Genomic DNA, 22,282 nt, shown 5'->3' on the forward strand with positions numbered 1-22,282 from the left:
TCTTGACCCAGACCTCTACCCACCAAAACTGCACTTGTCCAGGAGACCAAAGACCACCGTGTTGCAAAAGCAGTAGTCTCCTCCCAGGCTCCTCTCACTTGACGTATGAGCAGTGTTAGACACGGCTGGTCATGTTCCCCCAGAACTGCTTCTTCACTTGTCTTCTGGACACAACTTCTTCTTTCTTCTTGTTCCCCAGTAGCTCCTCTGTTCCAGCCTCCTCTTGCTGGACCCTCTACTTTCCTAATCTAAACACTGGAAGGAACCAAGGCTCAGTCTTTGAACCTTCCTCTTCTCTATAGCCTTTGTTCCCATAGGGAACACACTCAGCCCCATAGCTTTAAATACCATGTCTGAACTGAGGATGCCCAGATTTATGCCTCCCGTCCAGACTTTTCCCTGAACTCTAGGCTCATGCAATTGTCTCCAAGTGAGTATGTCTACGATGACATTATTGACACGTGCTCCCCACCACACCTGCTCCTCCTCACCAGTCTTTCTTACCTTAAAACCAAGATTCTGTTCTATCAGTTGCACTAACCACAACCCTTGGAAGTGTCCGTGCCTCCTCTTTTTCTCTCATACGCCCCATCCACTTCATCAGTACAACCTGCCAGCAATACCTTCAAGATCTCCACAGAAGCTCTTCCTATCACAAGTTACTCCTACTTTTACTACTATCACTAATAATAGTACTACCGCCAACGCCACCACCACCACTAATATTACTATCACCTCCTCCTTCTCCTCCTCCTCCAGCCCATGCTACCAGCATCCCTTGCCTGGATCCTTGTAAGGGTCCTAACCAGGCTCCTTGCTGCCACTCTTGCCTCCCATCCCACTGTCGAAGTCTATTTTCCATGTAGAGCCATAGCAAGCCTTCTGAAATATAAATCAGGCCGTAGCACTGCCCTCCTCAAAACCTTCTAAATGCTTCTTATCTTCCTTAGAATAAAATTTAACATCCTGCCCAAGGCCTTCAAGTCCCCATGCGATATGGGGTCCCCACGACCTTACAGATCTCATCCCTTAGCACTTGTCAATTCACGCGCTCTGCTCCAGCCTCAGTCATCTGTCTCCTGTTCCTGCCTCACAGCTTTGTCCACATTTTCCCTGCTTGGATATACCCCAGGCCCAGCCTGCGCCCCATTCAGGACTCTGCTCCAAAGTCATCAGGTCAGAAAGCCCATTCCTGGCACCCTATGTGAATCAAACTCTCCATCAGGATCTAGCCCCCTTGCCCTACTTCATTCTTTTGTGTGTGTGGATTCTTTCTCTGCTAAAATCCAAACTTCATAAGCGCTGAGACTTACTTATGTTGCTTATAGCTGTTTCCCTTAGCGCAGGGCCTGCCGCACGGAGGCGCCTGATACATTTCTACTGGATGAATAAATGACTATCACTGGAGAGTCAAAAAATAATTCTATGATTTTACTCACTATTGGGGAAAAATTAACACATTAGAAAGGAATTTTAAAGAAACTCTACTAAATTATATTCTTTTAGGATAAAAAGTCCTGACTGAGAGCTTGTACCACACAGGGAAAGCATACTTACTTCCTGATCACCGTCTTGGACTCTGATGAACTTGGGCTTCCATCTTCTTCACAGTTTGGGCTTGTCAGGTTTCCATACCTTCACAAATAAAAACCAACCAAAAAAAACCCCAGTCAGTGGTGTGGGAAAGCAACTCTAGTCCATTTCGAACACGAGATAACAGTTTCCGCTCTTCAGGAGTAATTAAGGAAAGAAATATTTGTGAAATAACATCAAGAAGTGCTATTGTGTGATATTTACTTAACGGGTATATGGATAGCCTAAACAGAAAAGGAATTTCACAAGGAATCACACTACTTAAAATTTGCTCCTAATATTTAGCATTTCTTTGAAATCCTTTAGATGAAATTAGGCTTTTCCTCTTAGCAGAAGGATGGGGTATTACGTGACGCAAAGATGATACATCCCTTGTGGACTGGAACACCCAACCCTAACCCCTGCCCTCCTGTTCTGTCTACTGAAGGAAGCATGGCTCTGTGTGTGTAGCTTTCACACTCGCGCCAACAGAAGCACACAGGACGACTCCATGCTATGGGATGAGGCTGGTCTCCTTGGGTGTAAGTCCAACAGGAGAAGGGTTACAGAAGTAATTCTGGACCCTCAAGGAATGGCTGAGACAAGGACTGAAGAACAGGATTTGTGTGCAACGAGGAGAGCAGCTATGGGGACACAGAGGCTGGCAACTGGGCAAGGGGACATAGGAGGACAACTTTTTAGACACGATAGGTGCTTAAATTTTTAAATTTGTCTCATTATAAACTCGAAGTTTACTAAATAATTAATCAGTCCCTAATTGCAGTTAGCTGTTCTTCCAACTCCATATATGAGCAAGCCGACTGCATACAAATATGTCACATTTTGTTTGGTTCCAAGCATACACTTTCAATTCTTGAGAAGGCATCTTTTTATTAACCTACAACGAATGCCCTGACAATTTCTGCAGTTTCTCTTCCCCTCAGTGAAGAATCCAGAGAGTCCTTGGCGTTTCCCAAGCTGGTACTCTGTCCCAAAGTTTGGATAATAGAAATTCTACAATTGGTGGGTTTACATTTTTAAAGAGAACACTTTTGTCTTCTACTAATGGGATTAAAGGCCCCAGTACCCTTATGTTCCTTGTTCCTAGGACTTACAAATCCTTTTAGAAATAAAAGCCCACCATCTGGTTTGACTGGGTGCCAGCCCATCTGGTCTCCCCATCACCCTATCCCAGTAGGTTCCAGTCTGCACCCTGAGGCATTAGCCCCCCTCCCATCCACCTGCTCCTCTCTCGAGCTCATCAGCCTTATGGACTTCTTGGCCTCTCAAACCTATTTTCCACTGGCCTCCACCCTCCTTATTCCTCTTATTCTGTCTGCACCTGTTATTTACAGGGCTTCCAGGGCCACCCTTGCTTTTCCTGAGATAAGAACTTAGTCAGATTAAGATTTATTCAGCCCCACGTGAGCAAGGCAGGGATGGGAAATGAGATTTCTCCTAAACAGATTTTTTGGCTCTCTCCTTGGCCACCATCATAGCGAACCAAGTCTCCATCTTCTTTCACAACAGCCTCTGTGGTTTATGTACGTAGATTAGGGCGGTGCAGTGAAGAGCAAGGCTCTGAGAGAGCCGCCGTACCTTGCACCTATCTGATGAGGGAGATCCATAAGCTCTTCTCTTGCCAGCCCGCAGAGACTAAATGTGGGACTTGATCTTTTTGTCATATTCCGTGTTAGTTCATTAATTCTCTCTCTGGTGATCCAGAAAATACTGCACTTTCTATCTTCCAGCTGGTAGCCAGAAGAGGTAGAAAGGGGAAGATCTGCTCCCGATAGTTTTCTTTTTAGAGATGTTTGTACTAAAAATTTCCTGGCCTTCCTCTTCCTTGCCTTCACTTTAGCTTCTCATACATACTCTGCTGCCCTTTCTCTACATTTTTCAGGTTCTGGAGCTGAGCTGCTGGTCTGGGTGGAGCGGAGCACCTATCACAGGTCCCCTCTGAGAATGGACGCCACAGGTGCAGTCAGATGCTTTCGAGAAGGACAAAGCAACTTCCTGGTGAGTGATGTTTGCTCTCATTAATTAACCAGGTACGTGTGCTCAGAAGACCCCGTGGACATTCCTCTCAGCCACCAGAGTTGTCTACAGATTCCTCATCAGGACCAGAAGGACTGGCTGACAATACTTCAGAGACCAGTGGGGACCATCAAGGAGAAAGCAAGGCACGTGTGGCAGCGGGCACAGGCCAGGTGCTCATGCTGGTCTCCACCCAACCCTCCAAGAAGTCCTTTTGGTTCTGCCTTTAGAACATACCTGAATCCAAACACTTCTCACCACTTCCACCCTGGCTCAAACTACCACCACCTTTAGTCTAGATCAATGCACAGCCACCTGGCTAGTCTCCTGGCTTCAGCCCGGTTGCCACAGCGATCCTGTGCGATGTCAATCCCACCACGTCACTGCTCGGCTCAGAACCCTCCCATGGCTCCCGTGTCAGTCTGAAGAAAGGCCAAAGTCACATCTGCCTCCCGAGGCCCTGAAGGACTAGCTCCGATAGCTCTGACCCATCTCCCATGCCTCTCATCTCCCTTGGCCTCCCTGGCCTCCCTGCTGCTCCAGCCACACCTGGGCATCCTCCTGGCTCAGAGTCTCTGCGCTCCTCTTCCCGCCCCCGTGCCAACAGCACCTCCTTCGGCTCCTGTGGGGCTCTGTGCAAATGTCACTTTATCAGTGAGACCTCCCCTGGCCACCCGATGTAAGACCACCACTCACAACACTGCTTTATTTTCCTCCACAGCCTTTAGCACCTTCTCACATACGGTGTGATTTACTTACTGTGTTCAATGTCCTTTGGAACGTAAGCTCCATGAGAACATGATTCCTGTCTCTTTTTCTCACTACTCTTTAGCGTTTCGAACTATTCTGTACACCCAGTGGGCCTGCGGATGGCTACTCATCTGGGGGCAAATGAATGGTCTGGTGGGGTTCCCTAAGCAGACATGAAAACAGACTTCTCGACTACTAGGCTCAAATCTGTTGCTACCAGGGCACCATCTGGCTTTTTGCTTATCCAAGTGTCTTAACCTCTCTGTGCCTTCATTCCTAAACTCTAGGATCACGAAAAAGCTTTTGGATAGCTGTGATCATTCCAAAAAATCTAAAACTGGAATGCAAAAGAAATAAAGTTTTAAGATCTGAAAGCTGAGATCCTGAAGGTATAAGCAGTATGGAAAGGCAAAAAAAAAAAAAAAACCAAAACCAAAAACAACAACAACAAAAAAAGCCCCAAAATGTATATATAGTTTTACAAAGGAGACCTTCAGAAGCAAGATAAAATTAAAGGGCCTGTAACCCTCTGGAATTTCATGGGGAGGGGATGATTATTTGCCCCAGCACTTTTCTAATCATTAGAGAGAATTAACGCCTTACAGAAAAGAAACTAGACCAGCACTGGAATCAAGAATTCTTTAATGTTCAAGCTAGGTCATTTGAGAGTTAGTTTTACTAGATTAAGAGCATTTCTTTGATGTTTCCTGGGCCCTCTCATAGCTTCCCATCAAAAACCAAAGTCAAGTTCAATTCATTTACTCCAGGCGAGTAAATAAAAGGGGTGTGTGTGTGTGTGTGTGTGTGTGTGTGTGTGTTTAATTAATGGCAGTAGAATGTCACCTCCAATTTCTGCAAAGTCTCCCCAGGATTTAAGATCAAAGCATCAATCTCTTAAGAAGGATTGCCAGTGAGAAACTGGCCTTCTTTAAGTGGTAACTCATAAAACTTAAATTAAAATACAAATTGTCAGAATGACTTTTGACATGGTTTCCCCTGTATCACAAGGCAAAAGAAAGATTTACAGATGCCTCTTAAAGTACAGTCTTAAGCAATTATTTATTGCAGCCCAAAAATTACTAGGAAAAAAAAAACCATAATGTTTAACCAGTTGCTGATATTTAAACAGGAAACAGTTATTTCCAAAGGGGACAGATATTATTGTTTGGAGCCTATCTGGGCAAATGAAATGTTTAGTATGTGTTTGAAGGGAGGACGGGAGTATTTGTGGTTCAAAGAAATTCTAAGATAAAGTTGTCCTCAGGGACAGTCTTTCTAGTTGGGGGAGACTTTCGAACTTTTGCTCCCTAACGGAAAAGGGAATAACACCAGACCAAGATGGAGGTAATCCTGAGGAACTGTTCAGGCTCTGCTTGATTCCGGCAAGTGATCCAATAACAATAGCAGATAATAATGACTGAGTGCGGACCACATGCCAGGCACTGTGCTAAGCACTTTATACGGATGGTTTCATTTAATTCTCACAATAATCCTATGTGCTATTATTATTCATATTTTACAAATGAGAAAATGATTCGCCCTTGAAGACACAGCTAGTAAGTGGAGCAGAGATTTGAATCGTGACAGTCGAACTCCAGAGCCCAGTCTCTGAGTTGCTACTAGATCACACAAGCTCGAGTTATCTTATTAATTCTATGTCCTCCGATGCACTAGATGATAACTTCTTTGAGGTCAGAAGCCTTATTCTTTGCATTCATTTACCCAATCCTTCATCCTTTTACTCATTTAGTCCCCATTCAAGGAGTATTTGTTAAGGCCTATGTTCAGGTACTATTCTTGGCATTGGGGATATAGCTGCGAACGAACCAAAGGCCCTGTTTTCAGGAAGCAGACACTGCAGTGAGGGGGGGTAGACAATAAAATAATAATTAGTTAATAGATACCAGGTCAGACAGCGAACAGCGCAATGGAGAAAAATAAAGCAGGTAGCGGTGATCAGACAGGATAAGGGGGTCTGGGGTGGCCACCTCACACGAGGTATTCAGACAAGGCCCAATGTGAACGTGATGATGATGTAACATCCTCTAGAAGCTGAGGGAGTGGGCTCTACAGATCTCTAAAGAGTCTTCCAAGCAGAGGGGGGAGCCGTGCCAGAGGTCGTAGTGCAGTGGCAGAACGGTGTGCTTGAGAAGCATCAAGAACACCAGTGAGTAAGGAGTGGATCGAGTCAGTAAAGGGAGAGAAGGAGACAAGGCGCGGCGGTAACAGGGACAAATCATGAAGCTTGACGGGCCACGATGAGGACTTGGGTTTGATTCTCTTACCTTGCTCACTACTGTATCCCCTGAGGCAGCAATAGAGCCTGCTCTCAGCGGACATTCACTAAACATTCCCTAAATGAATGAATGAATACCACCTCCTGCAGAAAGAAAGGAGAGCCTGGGGAGAGAGGAGAAGGGAAGAAGCCACTTACTGGGGATGGATGAAAGAACAGAGAGGAAGAAGGAAAGGGAAGCGAGACCTCACACGAAGCTGCTGACTCCAGGACCTCTGGGAGTCTCTGTTCCTCTAATAAACCCCAGCCCATGAACATCCAAGGCGGTTTTCTTTAACTGACTCATGGGAACACAGGTCAGGTATGAGGAAAATGTTCAGAAGCTGACCTTGACTCGGGAGAATCATACGGGTGAAAGACCCAGCAGATGTCTGGAACACCAAGGAAGCTTTGATTATGACTGTGGATTGTATCCCACAGGTCAGTAAGAGGGACGTTTTTAATCACTCTAAATAATACCCTCACGGCACGCACTCTCCACCCAAGTCTGACCTCAGAACTGGGTCGCTGCCACCAAGCCTACCTTGGAACGGTCCTGTTACCACCATGGAGCTGATTATTCAAGGAGAAGACAAAGGTCAAAGACTCTTTGTTCTCTTGCAAGGGGCCAGTGATGCTGAGCACAGAATGTGATTTCCACTCATAAGATTTGGTTCTCCAGGCACTTTTACCATGATTAGAAAAAGGTAGAAGACCCAGAAAGAGCTATTGTTGTCCTCCCCTCCAGGCCTTTGCTGTGAAAGACCCTCCATCTTGGATGTCCTTCCACTCTCCACATCACCAACATGGCAGTCCCTGACAGTTAAAGCAACATTAACAGCAAAGAGTACCTAGTCTTTCCGTTGCACTTCACAGTTACAAAATGCTTCACAGTTACAAAACTTTCCTTGAGAAGAATACCTTCACCCACTAGCCCCAACCCACAGCTGTCTGAAGAAGAGGCCTAAGGACAAAGGTTTTACAATCCCTGTTCTTCCAGAGAAAGAAAACCAAAAGGTCTCTCTTGCTAGAACTTATTTCCATCCAAATTTAAAATTATTCCTTAAGTGTGATGGGTTTCACACCCTTGCTTTAAGGTTTCTTCTATTTTCCACTCCAGGTTCTTGTCATCCATATCTCCTCTTTGGTCCATTTTCCGCCACCACAGCTCTGTGGCTCATCTGTCCCTCCTCCTTCCACGTCTAGTGCGTAGCAGCTGCAAACAATCGACTGCAAATACGTTTGGCTAGTAGGCTACCGTGGCTGTGGCCACAATGCAGGACCACAGAAGAAGCAGAGTTACGTCTGGGGTGGTGAGCAGGCAACGCTCTGACAACCACAGAGCCTGTTAGTAAGTCGAGATTCGTCCGAGGTTTCAAATGAATTCATGCATTACGAACGAATCAGCGCAAGCCTGTAGCTCAGTTTTCCCCAACCACAAAAAGATGCTCTTGCAGAGCTCGTCAGGGAGCTTATGAAACAGGCTACGTGCAACCTCGTACAACGAATAGGAGGGTAGGGCTGTGGTATCCTTTCATTTTTAGGATTACTTTTCTCCCCTATGTTGACAAAAACTCAATATAGCACCAATTCATATGTTATTCTCAAGGCCTAAGTTCTCTCCTGCACACACACACACACACACACACACGTAAAAAAAAGGCAAATGTCAATTAAGAGAAAAGTAATAAGATAAACTAAAACTACCTCAAAAACAGTCCTTTTTACTTTGAAAGATTCCAACATGCCTCTTTAAAATCATTTACTTTACTTTAATGAATTTAATGAATTTAATTTCCAGAACCATACTTCTCCTCCCCATCATGACATAAGGTAGGAGCAGTCCCCTCTGACTCATCATGGCCACCTACGTGTCATGTCCCATCGTCCATGCTAGACAGCTTATGCCTGGAGGGTCCTTGGATGAAACTATGCAAGTCTGGGAATCCCTAAATAATATGCAAAATTTGATGATGTGCTTTTTTTCTATATGGCTGATTCTAAAGGGGCTGGTGATCAATCTCTCCCACCACCTGCTGGAAAATGGTCAAGACCATTTCTTTAGATTATCAAAACTGAATTGAAAACTGGAATACATTCCAGTTACTGTTCAGGATATATGCACCTTGCCTTTCAGTTTTTCTGTCAGTTTTGTTTTGTGGTTTCTAAACAAATGCACATTAAAAAAAAAAAAAAGCCTGCTGAGCAATTTGATATTTTTTTCTACAAAAGAAGGGTTACTGCATGTCCTCTCTCCCTTTGCCAAGTGAAATTAAAAGGAAGGAAGGAAGGAGAGAGAAGAAAGAGAAAGAAAGAAAGAAAGAAAGAAAGAAAGAAAGAAAGAAAGAAAGAAAGAAAAAAAGCTACTTCATAGAAACATTTTTACCTCAAGAAAAGAAAGCTAGCCCGGTTATGACCTGCGGTGAAGTCTTGAACACCATCTCTTCAGGGTCTACTTAACAGAACCATCACTACCAGCCCCAGAAAGCTAGGGTTCTACAGTCACCACACGTTCCCACAGAGAATTCCCACAGTGCTGCTGGGTGAAAGTTGGGTCCATTTGGCAAAAATAAATAAGGATTTATCAAAGACAACCAACCCAGCACGGGAAAGAATTTATTTTCATTTTCCCTCAAGTGATTATGGTTGGGTGTAATTCTAAAACAGTACCAAATGAAATTTTTCTGGTTAACCCAAAGCAATGGCACAGTCACAGAGACAAAAGAGCAACAGTGTTTGTCTTGTTGAGGCTAAGCCCCGTCCTTTGTTTCCTGCCACTTTCCCAGGGCTGAGTGAGCCATGACTGATCAGGGCCTGGTGTTCTGTACAGAACAAAGGTGAAGGTGAAGGAACACCTGGCCTTCAGCTTCCTTGAGCAGCCTACGGGCATTAGATTTTTGGACAAGAATTCCCTGTCCTTATCGAATTGTGAACAACTTCTCCAACAGACCAAAAATTTTATTGATGTTCTATTTGTTTTCTATTGCTGCCATAACAAATTACTACAGACTCAGTGGCTTAAACAACGCGAATTTATTATGTTACAGTTGCACAGCTCAGAAGTCCAACACCCACTATCAGCAGGACTGTGTTCCTTTCTAGAGGCTTTAGGAGAGAATCCATTTAATTGCCTTGTCTAGCTTCTAGAGGCTGCCAGTACTTGGCCTATTGTCCTGTTCTTCCATCTTCAAAGCCAGACACACAGCATCTCTCTGATCCAGTTTACATCCTCACCTCTTTTTTTCTGATTCTCTCTTTTGCCTCCACCTTTCACCTTTTTTTTATTAAAGATTTTATTTATTGATTTATTTGACAGAGAGAGAGAGAGAACACAAGCAGGGGGAACAGCAGGCAGAGGGAGAAGCAGGCTCCCCGAGGAGCAAGGAGCCCTATGGGGAGCTCGATCCCAGGACCCTGGGATTATGACCTGAACTGAATGCAGACTCTTAACCGACTGATCCACCCAGGAGCCCCTCCACCTTTCATTTTTAAGGACCTTTGTGATTACATTGAACCCACTCAGATAATCCAAAATAATCTCCTTATTTTAAGGTCAGCTAATTAGCAACTTTAATTCTGCTTTGCTTGGAACCCAACATATTCATATTCCAGGCATTAATACTGGACATCTTGGGGAGGGCATTATTCTGCCTGCCATGGATGGTTATGTAAGTTATTATAAATGTTATATCTTTTATTATTTTATGAGCTAAACTGTTTTTCTCCACCTGATAAAGCTGAACCAGCAAGAGCATGGGACCTTTCATGAAGGACGTGCCTTGTAAAAGTTTTCAATGTTCTTTTCAATGTTAGAAGCACTGATACCAAAAGATTTTCATAGCCCTTGTCATAATCCCTTTTTCTATCAGCAAATATTTTTATCTTCCTAATAGTCACAGTAAATAAGATATGAGTCCAATTTATCTTTCAACAAACTGCCTTTTTTCCCCCTAAACCCATAACATCTAGACTCTCCAAGGGTTTTCTTGCCTGTGGGGTCATCAACACTCAAACCTAGAGAAAATCTATTTAAACTCATCTGCTGTAACACAAATCTTAGAAATGGCTTTCATTTTCTAAGAAATTCTCACCCTAGGAGAATATCCAGTATGTCTGTATTTTAAGCTGGAAAAGGAAATAAAGGAATGTTAGGATTTCCTGAAAGCTTTCCCACTAAATGACCGGGATGAGCATCCTGGAGCCAACTGATCAACAAATCTCAACTTTTTCATGGATTCCAGGACAAAAGTCTCAATAGGTGAACCACTCTATTTGTTTCCATTTGATTTTGTGGTGAGTTGGAGAGGGGAGTTACTAAAATAAATGAAGAGAATGGTACAGCATTATTTTGACAATGTAAATGACAGAAGTTAGATATAAATAACTTTCAGAAGAAGCAAAAGTGTAGGAAAAATCACATTATGAGTTTAATAGCAACATTTAATACACGTGTTACTGCTGTAAGAGACCAGCAACTGGAGTTGACTTATGGTTACCGTTGTAAGATGCCGTGAGGCCCTAGTCTAAGGAGGTTAGATTCCAGGATCTGCTCCCAAAAGCTCTCTGTTCATAACTCTCTGTCCTTGAAAGAGCAGAGGGAAGATATTAGAAACTCTGCCTCCCACTAAAAGAGAAGTAATGGAACCTCATGAGCATTGTACCCAAACACAAATCTGAGAATACTGGGCAAGTGCATAGTTCTACTCAAGAACTAAATTTAAAAATTATTTTAAAATGAGGTTTAACATCTCAAAAAATCTCAAAATGCTTACTCAGCTCCTCATACTCAGAAAGCATTTGAGAGCTGAATGTGTTTGTGTTACGAGGTTTTGGAAGGATGTTTACCATGACCACCTCACAGCTCCCAGGGGCAAAAATGATTTTTCTTAAAAGTGTACATTCCCTCAAGAAAATGAGAAGAAAGCCACAAAGAGGTAGATTATATTTTCAAAAGACATATTATTATAAAGATTTATTGTCTAAAATATACAAAAACTCCTAAAATTCAACAGTAAGAAATTGAATAACATGATTTTAAAAATGGGCAGAAAAGAACTTCGTTTCCAGTCCAGCACGTAAGGAGCATACAAGTAGCCACTCCACCCGAACAACAAGTGAAAAGCTGACTAAACTGGAAAATGAACAACTATTCTTAGATCCATCAGAAAAGTGAGGTCACAGGGCAAACCACTGCTCCTCATAACTGAAGAGATAGAAAGAATCACACTGTGTTAGAGCAGAAACTCCATGGAAACCAGTGCCAGGGCAGGAAAACCTGAACTGTAACTACTGAATTGCTGGGGGCTGAGTGTGGACAAGTCTAAGAACGGTAAACTACAGGGGGACCCAGTCACAGGTACACTGCCACGCTTTTGTGAGTTTTACCTCCAGGAGACTGACCAGGTCCACACAGTAAATATCAGAGAAAAATCTTCTGGTACAGGGGCACCTGGGTGGTTACATGTCTGGCTTCGGTTCAGGTCATGATCTTGGGTCCTGGGATCAAGCCCCATGTCAGGCTCCCTGCTCAGCAGGGAGTCTGCTTCTCCCTCTGCCTCTGCCTCTCTCCCTCACTCATGCTCTCCCTCTCTCTCTCAAATAAATAAAATCTTTAAAAAAAAAGTCTCCTGGTACTTCTAGTAAGGGAAGGTAAAAAGGAACCATCTTGAAATACACCAGAGTACTCTGATCTTCTTAAGAACACCTGCTCTCAGGACAAACTATTTTACCAGAGCCTAACCTACCCAGGGAAAGGAGAATGCCCTCTCTAGCCTTTTCTAGCCATCCATGTGGGGGAAGGGAAATACCCATCTTGAGCCTTTCACTAAGGTGGGGGGAGAAAAAACAGCTAAGAAGCACTGGTGAAGTTCACAGTCCAGGGGCACGGGTTCACCACTAGACTGAAACCTAATCATAGTACTACAGAAAGCTTCCCTTCCCCCCACATTTCAAGTACATTAGGAAAGACCAATTTCCTTTTACTTGGTATCTCGTATCCACCTTTCATCAAAATATTACAAGTCATGCTAAAAGGCAAAACAAAACAAAACAAAAAAACCCACATTTTGAAGAGACTGAGCAAGCATCAGAACCAGAGTCAGATATAGCAGGAATGGAATAAATATCAGATTAAGAATTTTTTAAAACTATGATAAACTTGTTAAGGAATCAAAAGGAAAAAGTAGACAATATACAAGGATAGATAATATAAGCAGAGAAATGGAAATAAAGAATAAGAGAGAAATGCTAGAAATCAAAAACATTGTAACAGAAATGAAGAATGCCTTTTAGGGACCCCTTAGTAGATGGGCATGGCTGAAGAAAGAATCTCTACACTTGAGAATAAGAAAATAGATACTTCTAAAACTGAAAAGCAAACAAACACAAACACACAAAAATAAATTTTAAAAATGCTCCCCAAAAAAGAAAAGAATATCAAGCACTATGGGACAATTACAAAAGGTGTAACATATGTGTAATGGGAATACCAGGAGAGGAAACAGAAACAATACCTAAAAGAATAATGAAGAAAAAAATGAATGAGAATTTCCCCCAAATTAATGTCAGACACAAAACCACAAATTCAAGAAGCTCAGAGAACATCAAGAAAGATAAATGCCCAAAACAATACACCTAGGCATATCATGTTCAAACTTAAGAAAATCAAAGACAAAGAAAAAATCTTGAAAAAAGTCAGAGCAAACAAAACTAAACAAGAACCCCTTACCTCTAAAGGAGTAAAATCAGAATTATATCCAAGTTCTTCTCAGAAGCTACCCAAGCAAGAAGAGAGTGAAGTGAAATACCTAAAATGTTGAGAGAAAAACCTACCAACCTGGAATTCTGTGCCCTTCAAAACTATCCTTCAAAAGTGAAGGAGAAATAAAGACTTTCTCAAAAGAACAAAAACAAAAATCAAGGGAATTTTTAGCCAGTAGACCTGCCTTGCAAGAAAGGTTTTAAAAAGTCCCACAGAAAGAAAGAATATGATATAGGATATAGGCCAGAAATTCATATCTATATAAAACTCATACAAGAATAAACAGACAATCTGAATAGACCTATTATTTGTTAAAGAAACCAAATCAATAATCAATAACCCTCCAAAACAGAAATACCAGGTCCAGATGGGTTCCCTGATAAGTTCTACCAAACATTTAAGGAAGAAATTATACTGATTCTCTACGTCTTTCAGAAGATAGGATCAGAGGGACTACTTTCTCACTCATTCTATAAGGCAAATATAATCTAATACCAAAACCAGACAAAGACATCATAAGAAAACTACAGACCAATATCTCTCATGAATATAGATGCAAAAATTCTCAAAAGAAAAAAGCAAATTAGGGGCGCCTGGGTGGCACAGCGGTTAAGCGTCTGCCTTCGGCTCAGGGCGTTATCCCGGCGTTATGGGATCGAGCCCCACATCAGGCTCCTCCGCTATGAGCCTGCTTCTCCCTCTCCCACTCCCCCTGCTTGTGTTCCCTCTCTCGCTGGCTGTCTCTCTGTCAAATAAATAAATAAAATCTTAAAAAAAAAAAAAAAAGAAAAAAGAAAATTAAATCCAACAATGTAGGGGTGCCTGGGTAGCTCAGTCGGTTGGGCGTCTGCCTTCGGCTCAGGTCATGATCCCACAGTCCTGGGATCGAGCCCCACATCGGGTTCCTTGCTCAGCAGGGAGCCTGCTTCTCCCTCTGTCTGCTTCTGCCTGTCATTCCCCCTGCTTGTGCTCGCTCTCTCTTTCTGGCAAATAAATAAATAAAATCTTTAAATAAATAAATAAATCCAACAATGTAAACAAAGAATTATACACCATAACTAAGTTGGATTTATTCCAAGTATACAAAACTGGTTCAACATTTGAAAATCAGTTCAGGTAATCCATAACATCAACAGTTAATGAAAAAAACCACATGATCATATCAATAGATACAGAAAAATATATGACAAAATCAAACACTCATTCATGACAAAACTCTCAACAGACCAGGAATGGGGAAAAATTTCCTCAACTTGATAAATAACATCTACAGAAATCTACAAGTAACATCATACTTAACAATGAGAAACTCAAAGCTTTCCCACTCACATCAGGAACAAGGCAAGATGTCCCCTCTCACCACGGTGCTTAAACATTGTTCTGGAAATCCTAGCTAATACAAAATGCAAAAACAAAAAACAAGAAAAGGAAATAAAAAGTACACAGACTAGGAAGAAGGAAATAAAACTATCTTTGTTTGCAGATAACATGATTATCTATGTGGAAAATCTGAAAAAAAAATCGACCAAAAACTCTGAAAACTAGTAAGTGATTATAGTAAGATTGCAGAAAACATGGTTAACATACAAAAGTTAATTGCTTTCCTACATACTAGCAATGAACAAGTGGAATTTGAAATTAAAAACACATAAACCCTTCACATTAGCACCTTCCCCAAAATAAAATATTATGTATAAGTCTAAAAAAAAAAGTAAAAGATTTATATGAGCTAAACTACAAAACCCTTATGAAAGATATCAAAGAAGAACTAAATAGAGAAATGTTCCATGTTCATGAATAGGAAGACTCAATATTGTCAAAATGTCAGTTCTTCCAACTTGATCTATAAATTCAATGTACTCTCAACCAAAATCTCAGCAAGTTATTCTGTGGATATTGACAAATGGATTTTAAAGTTTATTTGGAGAGGCAAAAGACCCAGAATAACCAACTCAACTTTGAAAGAGAACAAAGTCAAAGGATTGATGCTACCTGACTTTAAGACTTACTGTGTAAAGCTACAGTAATCAAGGCTTTCTGGTATTGGTGAAAACAGACAAATAGATCAATGGAGCAGGATAAAGAATCTAAAAATAGACCCACATGAATAGATCTTTGACAAAGGAGCAAAATCAAAACAATGGAGCAAAGATAGTCTTTTCAACAAATGATGAATGATAGAACAACTTAATATTCACAGGCAAAAAAATGAATCTAGGCACAGACCTTACATCTTTCACAAAAATCAACTCAAAATGGGTCACAGACCTAAATGTAAAACATAAAACTATAAAACTTCTAGACAATAACATAGGAGAAAACTTAGATGATCTTGGGTATGATAATGTCCTTTTATGTCTTTTTTTTTTTAAAGATTTTATAAGTAATCTCTGTACCCAATGTGGGGCCCAAACCCCAATCCCTAGATCAAGAGTTGCATGCTCCACTGACTGAGACAGCCAGGTGCCCCAACAATATCCTTTTAAATACAACAGCAAAGGCACAAATCACAAAAGAAAATATTGATACACAGACTTGGAGAAAACATTAGCAAAACTCACATCTATTAAAAGACTTATTCAAAGTATACAAAGAACTCTTAAAACTCAACAATAAGAAAACAAACAACACAATTAAAAAATGGGCAAATGGGCAAAAGACCTAAATAGACACGTTGCCAAAGAAGATACACAGATGAGAAATAAGCATATGAAAAATATTTAGCATCATATGTCATTATGGAACTGCAAATTTAAAATGCGATGAGATACCATTATACACCTATCAGAATGGCCAAAACCCAAAACACTGACAATACCAAATGCCGGCAAGGATGTGGAGCAACAGGAACTCTTGTTGACTGCTAGAGGGAATGCATCCACGTTGGAAGACAGTTTAGCAGTTTCTTACAAAACTAAACACACTCTTCCCCCATGAGCTAGCATTTTTGCTCCTTGATATTTATCCAAAGGCACTGAAAATTTAGGTCCACACAAAAACCTACAGATGGATGTTTATAGCACCTTTATTTTATTTTATTTTATTTTATTTTATTTTATTTTATTTTATTATTTAATTGCCAAAACTTAGAAACAACCAAGATGCCCTTCAGTAGATGAATAAAGTGTGATACATTCAAACAATGGAATATTATTTGACACTAAAAAGAAATGAGCTATTAAGCCATGAAAAGACACGGGGGAGCCTTAATTGCATGCTACTAAGTAAAAGCAGCAATCTGAAAAGGCTACCTACTGTATGATTCCAAGCATGTGAAATTCTGGAAAAGGCAAAACTATGGAGGCAGTAAAAAAATCAGTGATTGCCAGGGATTGGGGTGGGGAGAGGGAGAGATGAATAGGCAGAGCAGAGGATTTTTAGGGCAGCAAAACTATTCTGTATGATATGATAATGATGGATACATGTCATTAGACATTTGTCCAAACCCATAGAATGTACAACACCAAGTGTGAACCCCAGTTTAACTATGGACCTTGGATGATAATGACGCGTCTGTCGATGCTTGCAACAAACGTACCACTCTAGTGCAGGATGTTGATAGTGGGGGGCATGTGTGGTGGCAGGAGGTATATGGGAACTATTGGTACTTTCCACAATTTTGCTATGAACCTTAAATTTTATTTAAAAAGTCTCTCTTTTTAAAGTACATATTGAGCCCTCACTGCCTTGACAGTAATGACACAAGTCTTTAGATTTATATTTCTGTCCCACTAAATGGAAGCAGACGCTGGGTAATGTTCATGGTTGTACCTTCCAATGAGAGTGCTCATAATAGGCATGAATAATATATAAACCATTATTTATTCGTCAGACAGATAGTTCCTAAGCCCTTACTGCTAGATGCCATTCCTAAGGATACAGCCATGAACAAGACAGGCATGGTCATTAAGTAGGGGAGACAGTCAAGAAATAAGCAAGATAAATAAAAAAGGGAATTTCCAATAGTAGAAAGTTCCATGAAGAAAGAATTTCCTAAGCACTTAATATTTGCCAGCCACTATACTAAGAACTTTATATTATCAAGCTTAAACCTCATAATAACTCTATAAGTATTAGGGTTATTTTTCATTCTAATGTTATAGATAGGGAAACTGAAGCCAGGAAGATAAAGTAACTTGTCCAATGTTGTGAAGCAAGAAATAAGTGCAAAACTAGAATCAAATTCGTTTTCTCAGTCCTGAGCTCATGCTCTAAACCATTACACTCTATTCATTACATGAATCTCATGACTACAAGAAATACAGGAAAACTGCTTTTCCCATAAATATCCTAAAACTGAAAGGAAACGGAAGCATGTTTGGCACTTATGACAAAGTCTATGGAAATAAAATGTTTTCAAGCTTTATATTAAGTTTTTCATTCCAGTTAGTTAACACACAGTGTTATATTAGTTTCAGGTGTACAATAAAGTGATTCAACACTTCCACACAACACCCAGTGCTCATCGCAAGGGCACGCCTTACTCCCCATCACCTATTTCACCCATCACCCCCGCCCCCCGCTGGTAACTATCAGTTTGTTCTCTACAATTAAGTCTGTTTCTTGGTTTGTCTCTCTCTTGCTCTCTCCCTTTTTCCCCATTGTTTGTTTTGTTCCTTAAACTTCACATATGAGTGAAATCACATGGTATGTGTCTTTCTCCAACTGACTTATTTTGTCGAGCTTTATATTTGATTGGCTCTTCTCTGTGCTGTGGAGGAACCGGCTTCACTCAGCAAGGTCAGCTCCATTCTTGCTGGTTATTGGTACAGCACCTTTTACGTAGGAAGGTGCCGCTACTCCAGGTGTCATAGCGTACGGGTTTAAGATTATTAACTCCACTGTGATAATATATTTGCAAAAATCCTCCTAAAACTTTCTCATTTACTATAGCCCTGTCCTCGAAGAAGGGTCCTCGTTGGGAAGTAGCAGATTCGGGTCAATGGATTTGGCCTGAGCACATCAAATAAACAGAAACACTCTAGACACACAGACCCAATAGGGACCTTGATGGTCCATGACCTAGTTAACCACTCTACATCACTGGCCAACATCCAGTTTTGTTTGGGTAATAGCCATCCCCCAAATCCTCTCTTAATTGTCTCTGTCACAGAATCTAGTTCTTATACCCCAAAGATTGTACACATTTTGATTATATACATTTATTTGTATGGTGATTTAAAGTTACTTTCCCCCCACTAGCCATTAAAATGAAGAGTACAGGAGTCATGACCAGTTTGTCCACAATTATCTACACAGCACCTTGTACAGTACAGAATGTGGCACATATTAAACATCTGGTAGCTATCATTTGAAGAGATGAACAAATAGGAATACTGATGTCCAAGTGAACTGTTCAAACCACATGAAGAGATTAATGTAGTTTCCAAGGAAAGTCAAGGGAGTATAGCTGAGGGGGATCCCCAAATCACCCTTTCCTTTAAAATGGCATTAACAGATCTTGGGAAGTAATATGGTACACTTGGGAAAAGATTCCAACTCAGAAAAAGGTAGGTTTTAATTCCAGCTCTGCCACTTACTGATTTAATGTTTCTGAGCCTCAATTTTCTTATCTATAAACGTGGAGGTAATGTAATGATAAATAAACTGAGATGAAGTCTGTGAAAATGCATGGCAAGAAAACATGGAAAGAAGAGATAAGTTCAAACACCCACTGAATTGTCTCCTCTCTGTGACCTAAGAAAGCAAATTAAGTGGATTGGTCTTGAAGTATAATGTTTATGGATGCCTTTAACCTTTATCCTCTCCAAAAGTCCTCCACTGGGAGAATTCACTTGAAATGAAGGGGTGGTTTAGATTTGCTCATCCCTTTCCAAACTGTGAACTGAGTGCCAAAAGTGGCTTAGCAAAAGTTTCTGGAAACACACTCACCCCTACTCTGCTTATCCCAGGCATTCTGATTCCTTCTGATATGAAAGATATGGATCAGAGAAAGAGAGAATGATGAAGAAATGGCCCAAAAGTAGCTAATATGACAGGTGTTTAAAGAAAAATCTAGATATACATATAAACATTTCATGGTCCTTTCTCTCTACATTTGAGGTTGGATATTTTCCATGGGACCTAACTCCCTTACTTTTTTTTATGGTAGGGTGGGAAAAATATATGTTTAAGTGGAATGTATGTCTGAAGTTAGAGAAAATAAAATCTCAAAGCATTAACACAAACAGCCAAGCCACAATTCAAAACTTGCTCTTAGGTTAAAAGGACGTCCACGAGCCCTAGAATTAACTGAGCCATGGTGACAAGCACAGAAAACAGGATTCCTGGTGGAATGCTGATAACCCCGAGCAAGAGATAAAGCAAACACGTGCAATTAGCTATCTATGACTTCAAGCCACTGTCTATTGGTCAATCACAAAGACTCACTTTAGCAGAATGAAAAAACTATAAAAAGGTTTTTTTTTTAAACCACCTAAAGTTCCATCTGAGAAAAGCCACAGGACTGGAAGTCTTAAGGAAAATCAAAGCTTGACTTCAAATAAGCTTTTCCTCAACAACAAAAAACAAAAAACAAGTAAGCTTTCCTCTGGGGGTAAATAAAGACTACAACATCTGCCTTCCATCCATTCTTGGCTGGTTAGGGTTAGCACATCCTATAACAACTTCTCTGTGTTGATTTCACAAAAGATAAGCAACCGACTATTAAGAGACCAAAAGAAATCATAAAAAAGTTACATCAGAGACTCACAAACAACCCTATCACGATTTACTAACAAGAAAAGAGAGTATCAAATTTATCTTCAAGAAGGTAAGTCTGTGCAATTTAATTGCTTACCTCCCAGTTACAGTCATTAGAACTCCCAACAACCAATTTAAGAACCCAATGTTCCACAGAATCTGCATTTTGGTTAAAATGAAACAAAGATTAACATCTGGTCACAAAATCTGAGTAGGAAATGGGAGAAAGCAACATTCATGTTGAAGTTTGTACATACATGGACAAACCAAATTTCCACAGAGGAAGCAAAACAAATGTGATTTATTTCTCTGAACTTCTACAGAACATGTTGGAGCTTCATTTTTACATCATCTTAAGTGGTTGCCTACTTGTTTTATGAGTGTAAGCCTTATCTTTTGCAGTAAAATATTAAGTTCTCGGGTGGATCCAGGTTTTTGCCAAGCATAGAGAATTTGAAGGGTCCTCTCTAAGAAAAAGAATACAAAATTGTGAATACAAATTATGTAAGAGGGTATTGAAAGTGAGTGAGTGACCCTAGAGGTTAAGTACCAACAGCTTCACAGTAAATTCACCACAAGGGTGAGAAGCAGCCAAGTGATCTATTTCTGTTTCACTCAAATGGTGTCTTCCAGAGTACTGGGTATTTTGTAGGCATTCAGTGTTTGTTGATTCCACTCATTTCAGAGGCAAGCAAAGGATAGGACTATGATATGAAATTTGAGGACAAGCCGTGGCCCATCCAAAAAAGGTCAAGATAAATCTTAACTCTTTTGTTCAGTTATACTTTAAATGATAGTTCGAACTAAACTGAGTTTGAATTCTGAATTCAAATTCATAATCTGAATTTGAACTCATGCTGATTGTGTTATTTAATAACTGTCATCCAGTTAATCTTTTAAAAATCCAAAAATGTGTATCTCCTATAATAGAACAAAGAGAAGATCTTAAAAATCATCAAATAAAAGCTGGATGTTCGTGAGTCACAGACTAAACACTCTAGTTCCTGTGTGTCCACCATTTATGATGAACAGCTGGAATTCATGTGCACTCCTTTACTGACTGTGGACATCTGTGGCCTATTATCAGTAGAGCTGCCCCGTGAGTAGAAGAGGTTGCCAACTCCTAAGGAAACTTGTAGGAGTTTTTGATGTGTTGACCTATTTCCCCATACTGTTGGCCAACTGTATACTGCATATACTGCATCCTTTATATATACATGAAAAAGCTAAAAGAAAATTCATATAATTCTCCAAGTTCTATTTATAGGTGTGAGATGCTATACAAGCAAACAAACCATGAAAGAAATGACTCACTATTCCCACAGGTTCATACTTCAGGCTTAACATTTTAAGTGCTGCCATGGAAAAGACTACAGAACTTTCTATTTGTGCTAAAGTCCAGAGTTAGCATATTCAGATCGATGCATGATAAAGGATAGATATTTTATCAATGTTCCTGAATGTGAACATATGAATAACCATCGGTCCAAATGATATCACTCTGCCTTGCATCAAATATCTTGAGAAAAACTCACTGCTATCAATAACCTTAATCACACTGGAATAGAACTTTATTATTAAAGCCCTTACTTAAGACTGATAGATATGACCGCATAAAAAATTGCTTTAAATGTCTCCATGAAAAATATTAATAAACAACTTTTTAAAAATATTTATTTATTTGAGAGAGAGAAAGAGCATGCAAGTGAGTGTGGGAGGGAGGGGCAGAGGGAGAGAGAAACTTTTTTTTTTTTTAGAAGATTGTATTTATTTATTTGACACAGAGAGAAAGAGTGCAAAAGCAGGGGGAGCAGCAGGCAGAGGGAGAAGCAGGCTCCCAGCTGAGCAGGGAGCCCGATGCAGGACTCGATCCCAGGACCCTGGGATCATGACCTGAGCCAAAGGCAGACGCGCTTAACCAACTGAGCCACCCAGGCGCCCAGGGAAGGAGAAACTTAAGCATACTCTGTGAACCAATAGTCCAACACCCAACCAACTAAGCCACCCAGGTGACCCATTAATAAACAACTTTTAAAACCAAGGGACAGGGACACCTGGGTAGCTCAGTCAGTTAAGCATCTGCCTTCGGCTCAGGTCATGATCCCAAGGTCCTGGAATCTAGCTCCGCATTGGGCTCCCTGCTCAGCTGGAAACCTGCTTGCTTCTCCCTCTCCCCACCTCCCCGC

The 22,282-nt window shown here is 40.8% G+C and overlaps 1 protein-coding gene across 3 annotated transcripts in view; it reads right to left on the reverse strand.

The window, feature by feature from the left end:
- The window catches only part of RGL1 (ral guanine nucleotide dissociation stimulator like 1), a 265,812-nt gene that overhangs the window by 58,149 nt on the left and 185,381 nt on the right, over positions 1-22,282 (reverse strand). For all 3 annotated transcript variants that reach the window (XM_019804492.2, XM_002923877.4, XM_011230614.3), the window contains one exon: positions 1,558-1,635. In XM_019804492.2, the coding sequence (XP_019660051.1) occupies positions 1,558-1,635 (78 nt within the window). The remainder of the gene's footprint in view (positions 1-1,557; positions 1,636-22,282) is intronic.

The sequence above is a fragment of the Ailuropoda melanoleuca genome, chromosome 8 (genome assembly GCF_002007445.2).
Source record: "Ailuropoda melanoleuca isolate Jingjing chromosome 8, ASM200744v2, whole genome shotgun sequence".
Classification (NCBI taxonomy): domain Eukaryota; kingdom Metazoa; phylum Chordata; class Mammalia; order Carnivora; family Ursidae; genus Ailuropoda; species Ailuropoda melanoleuca.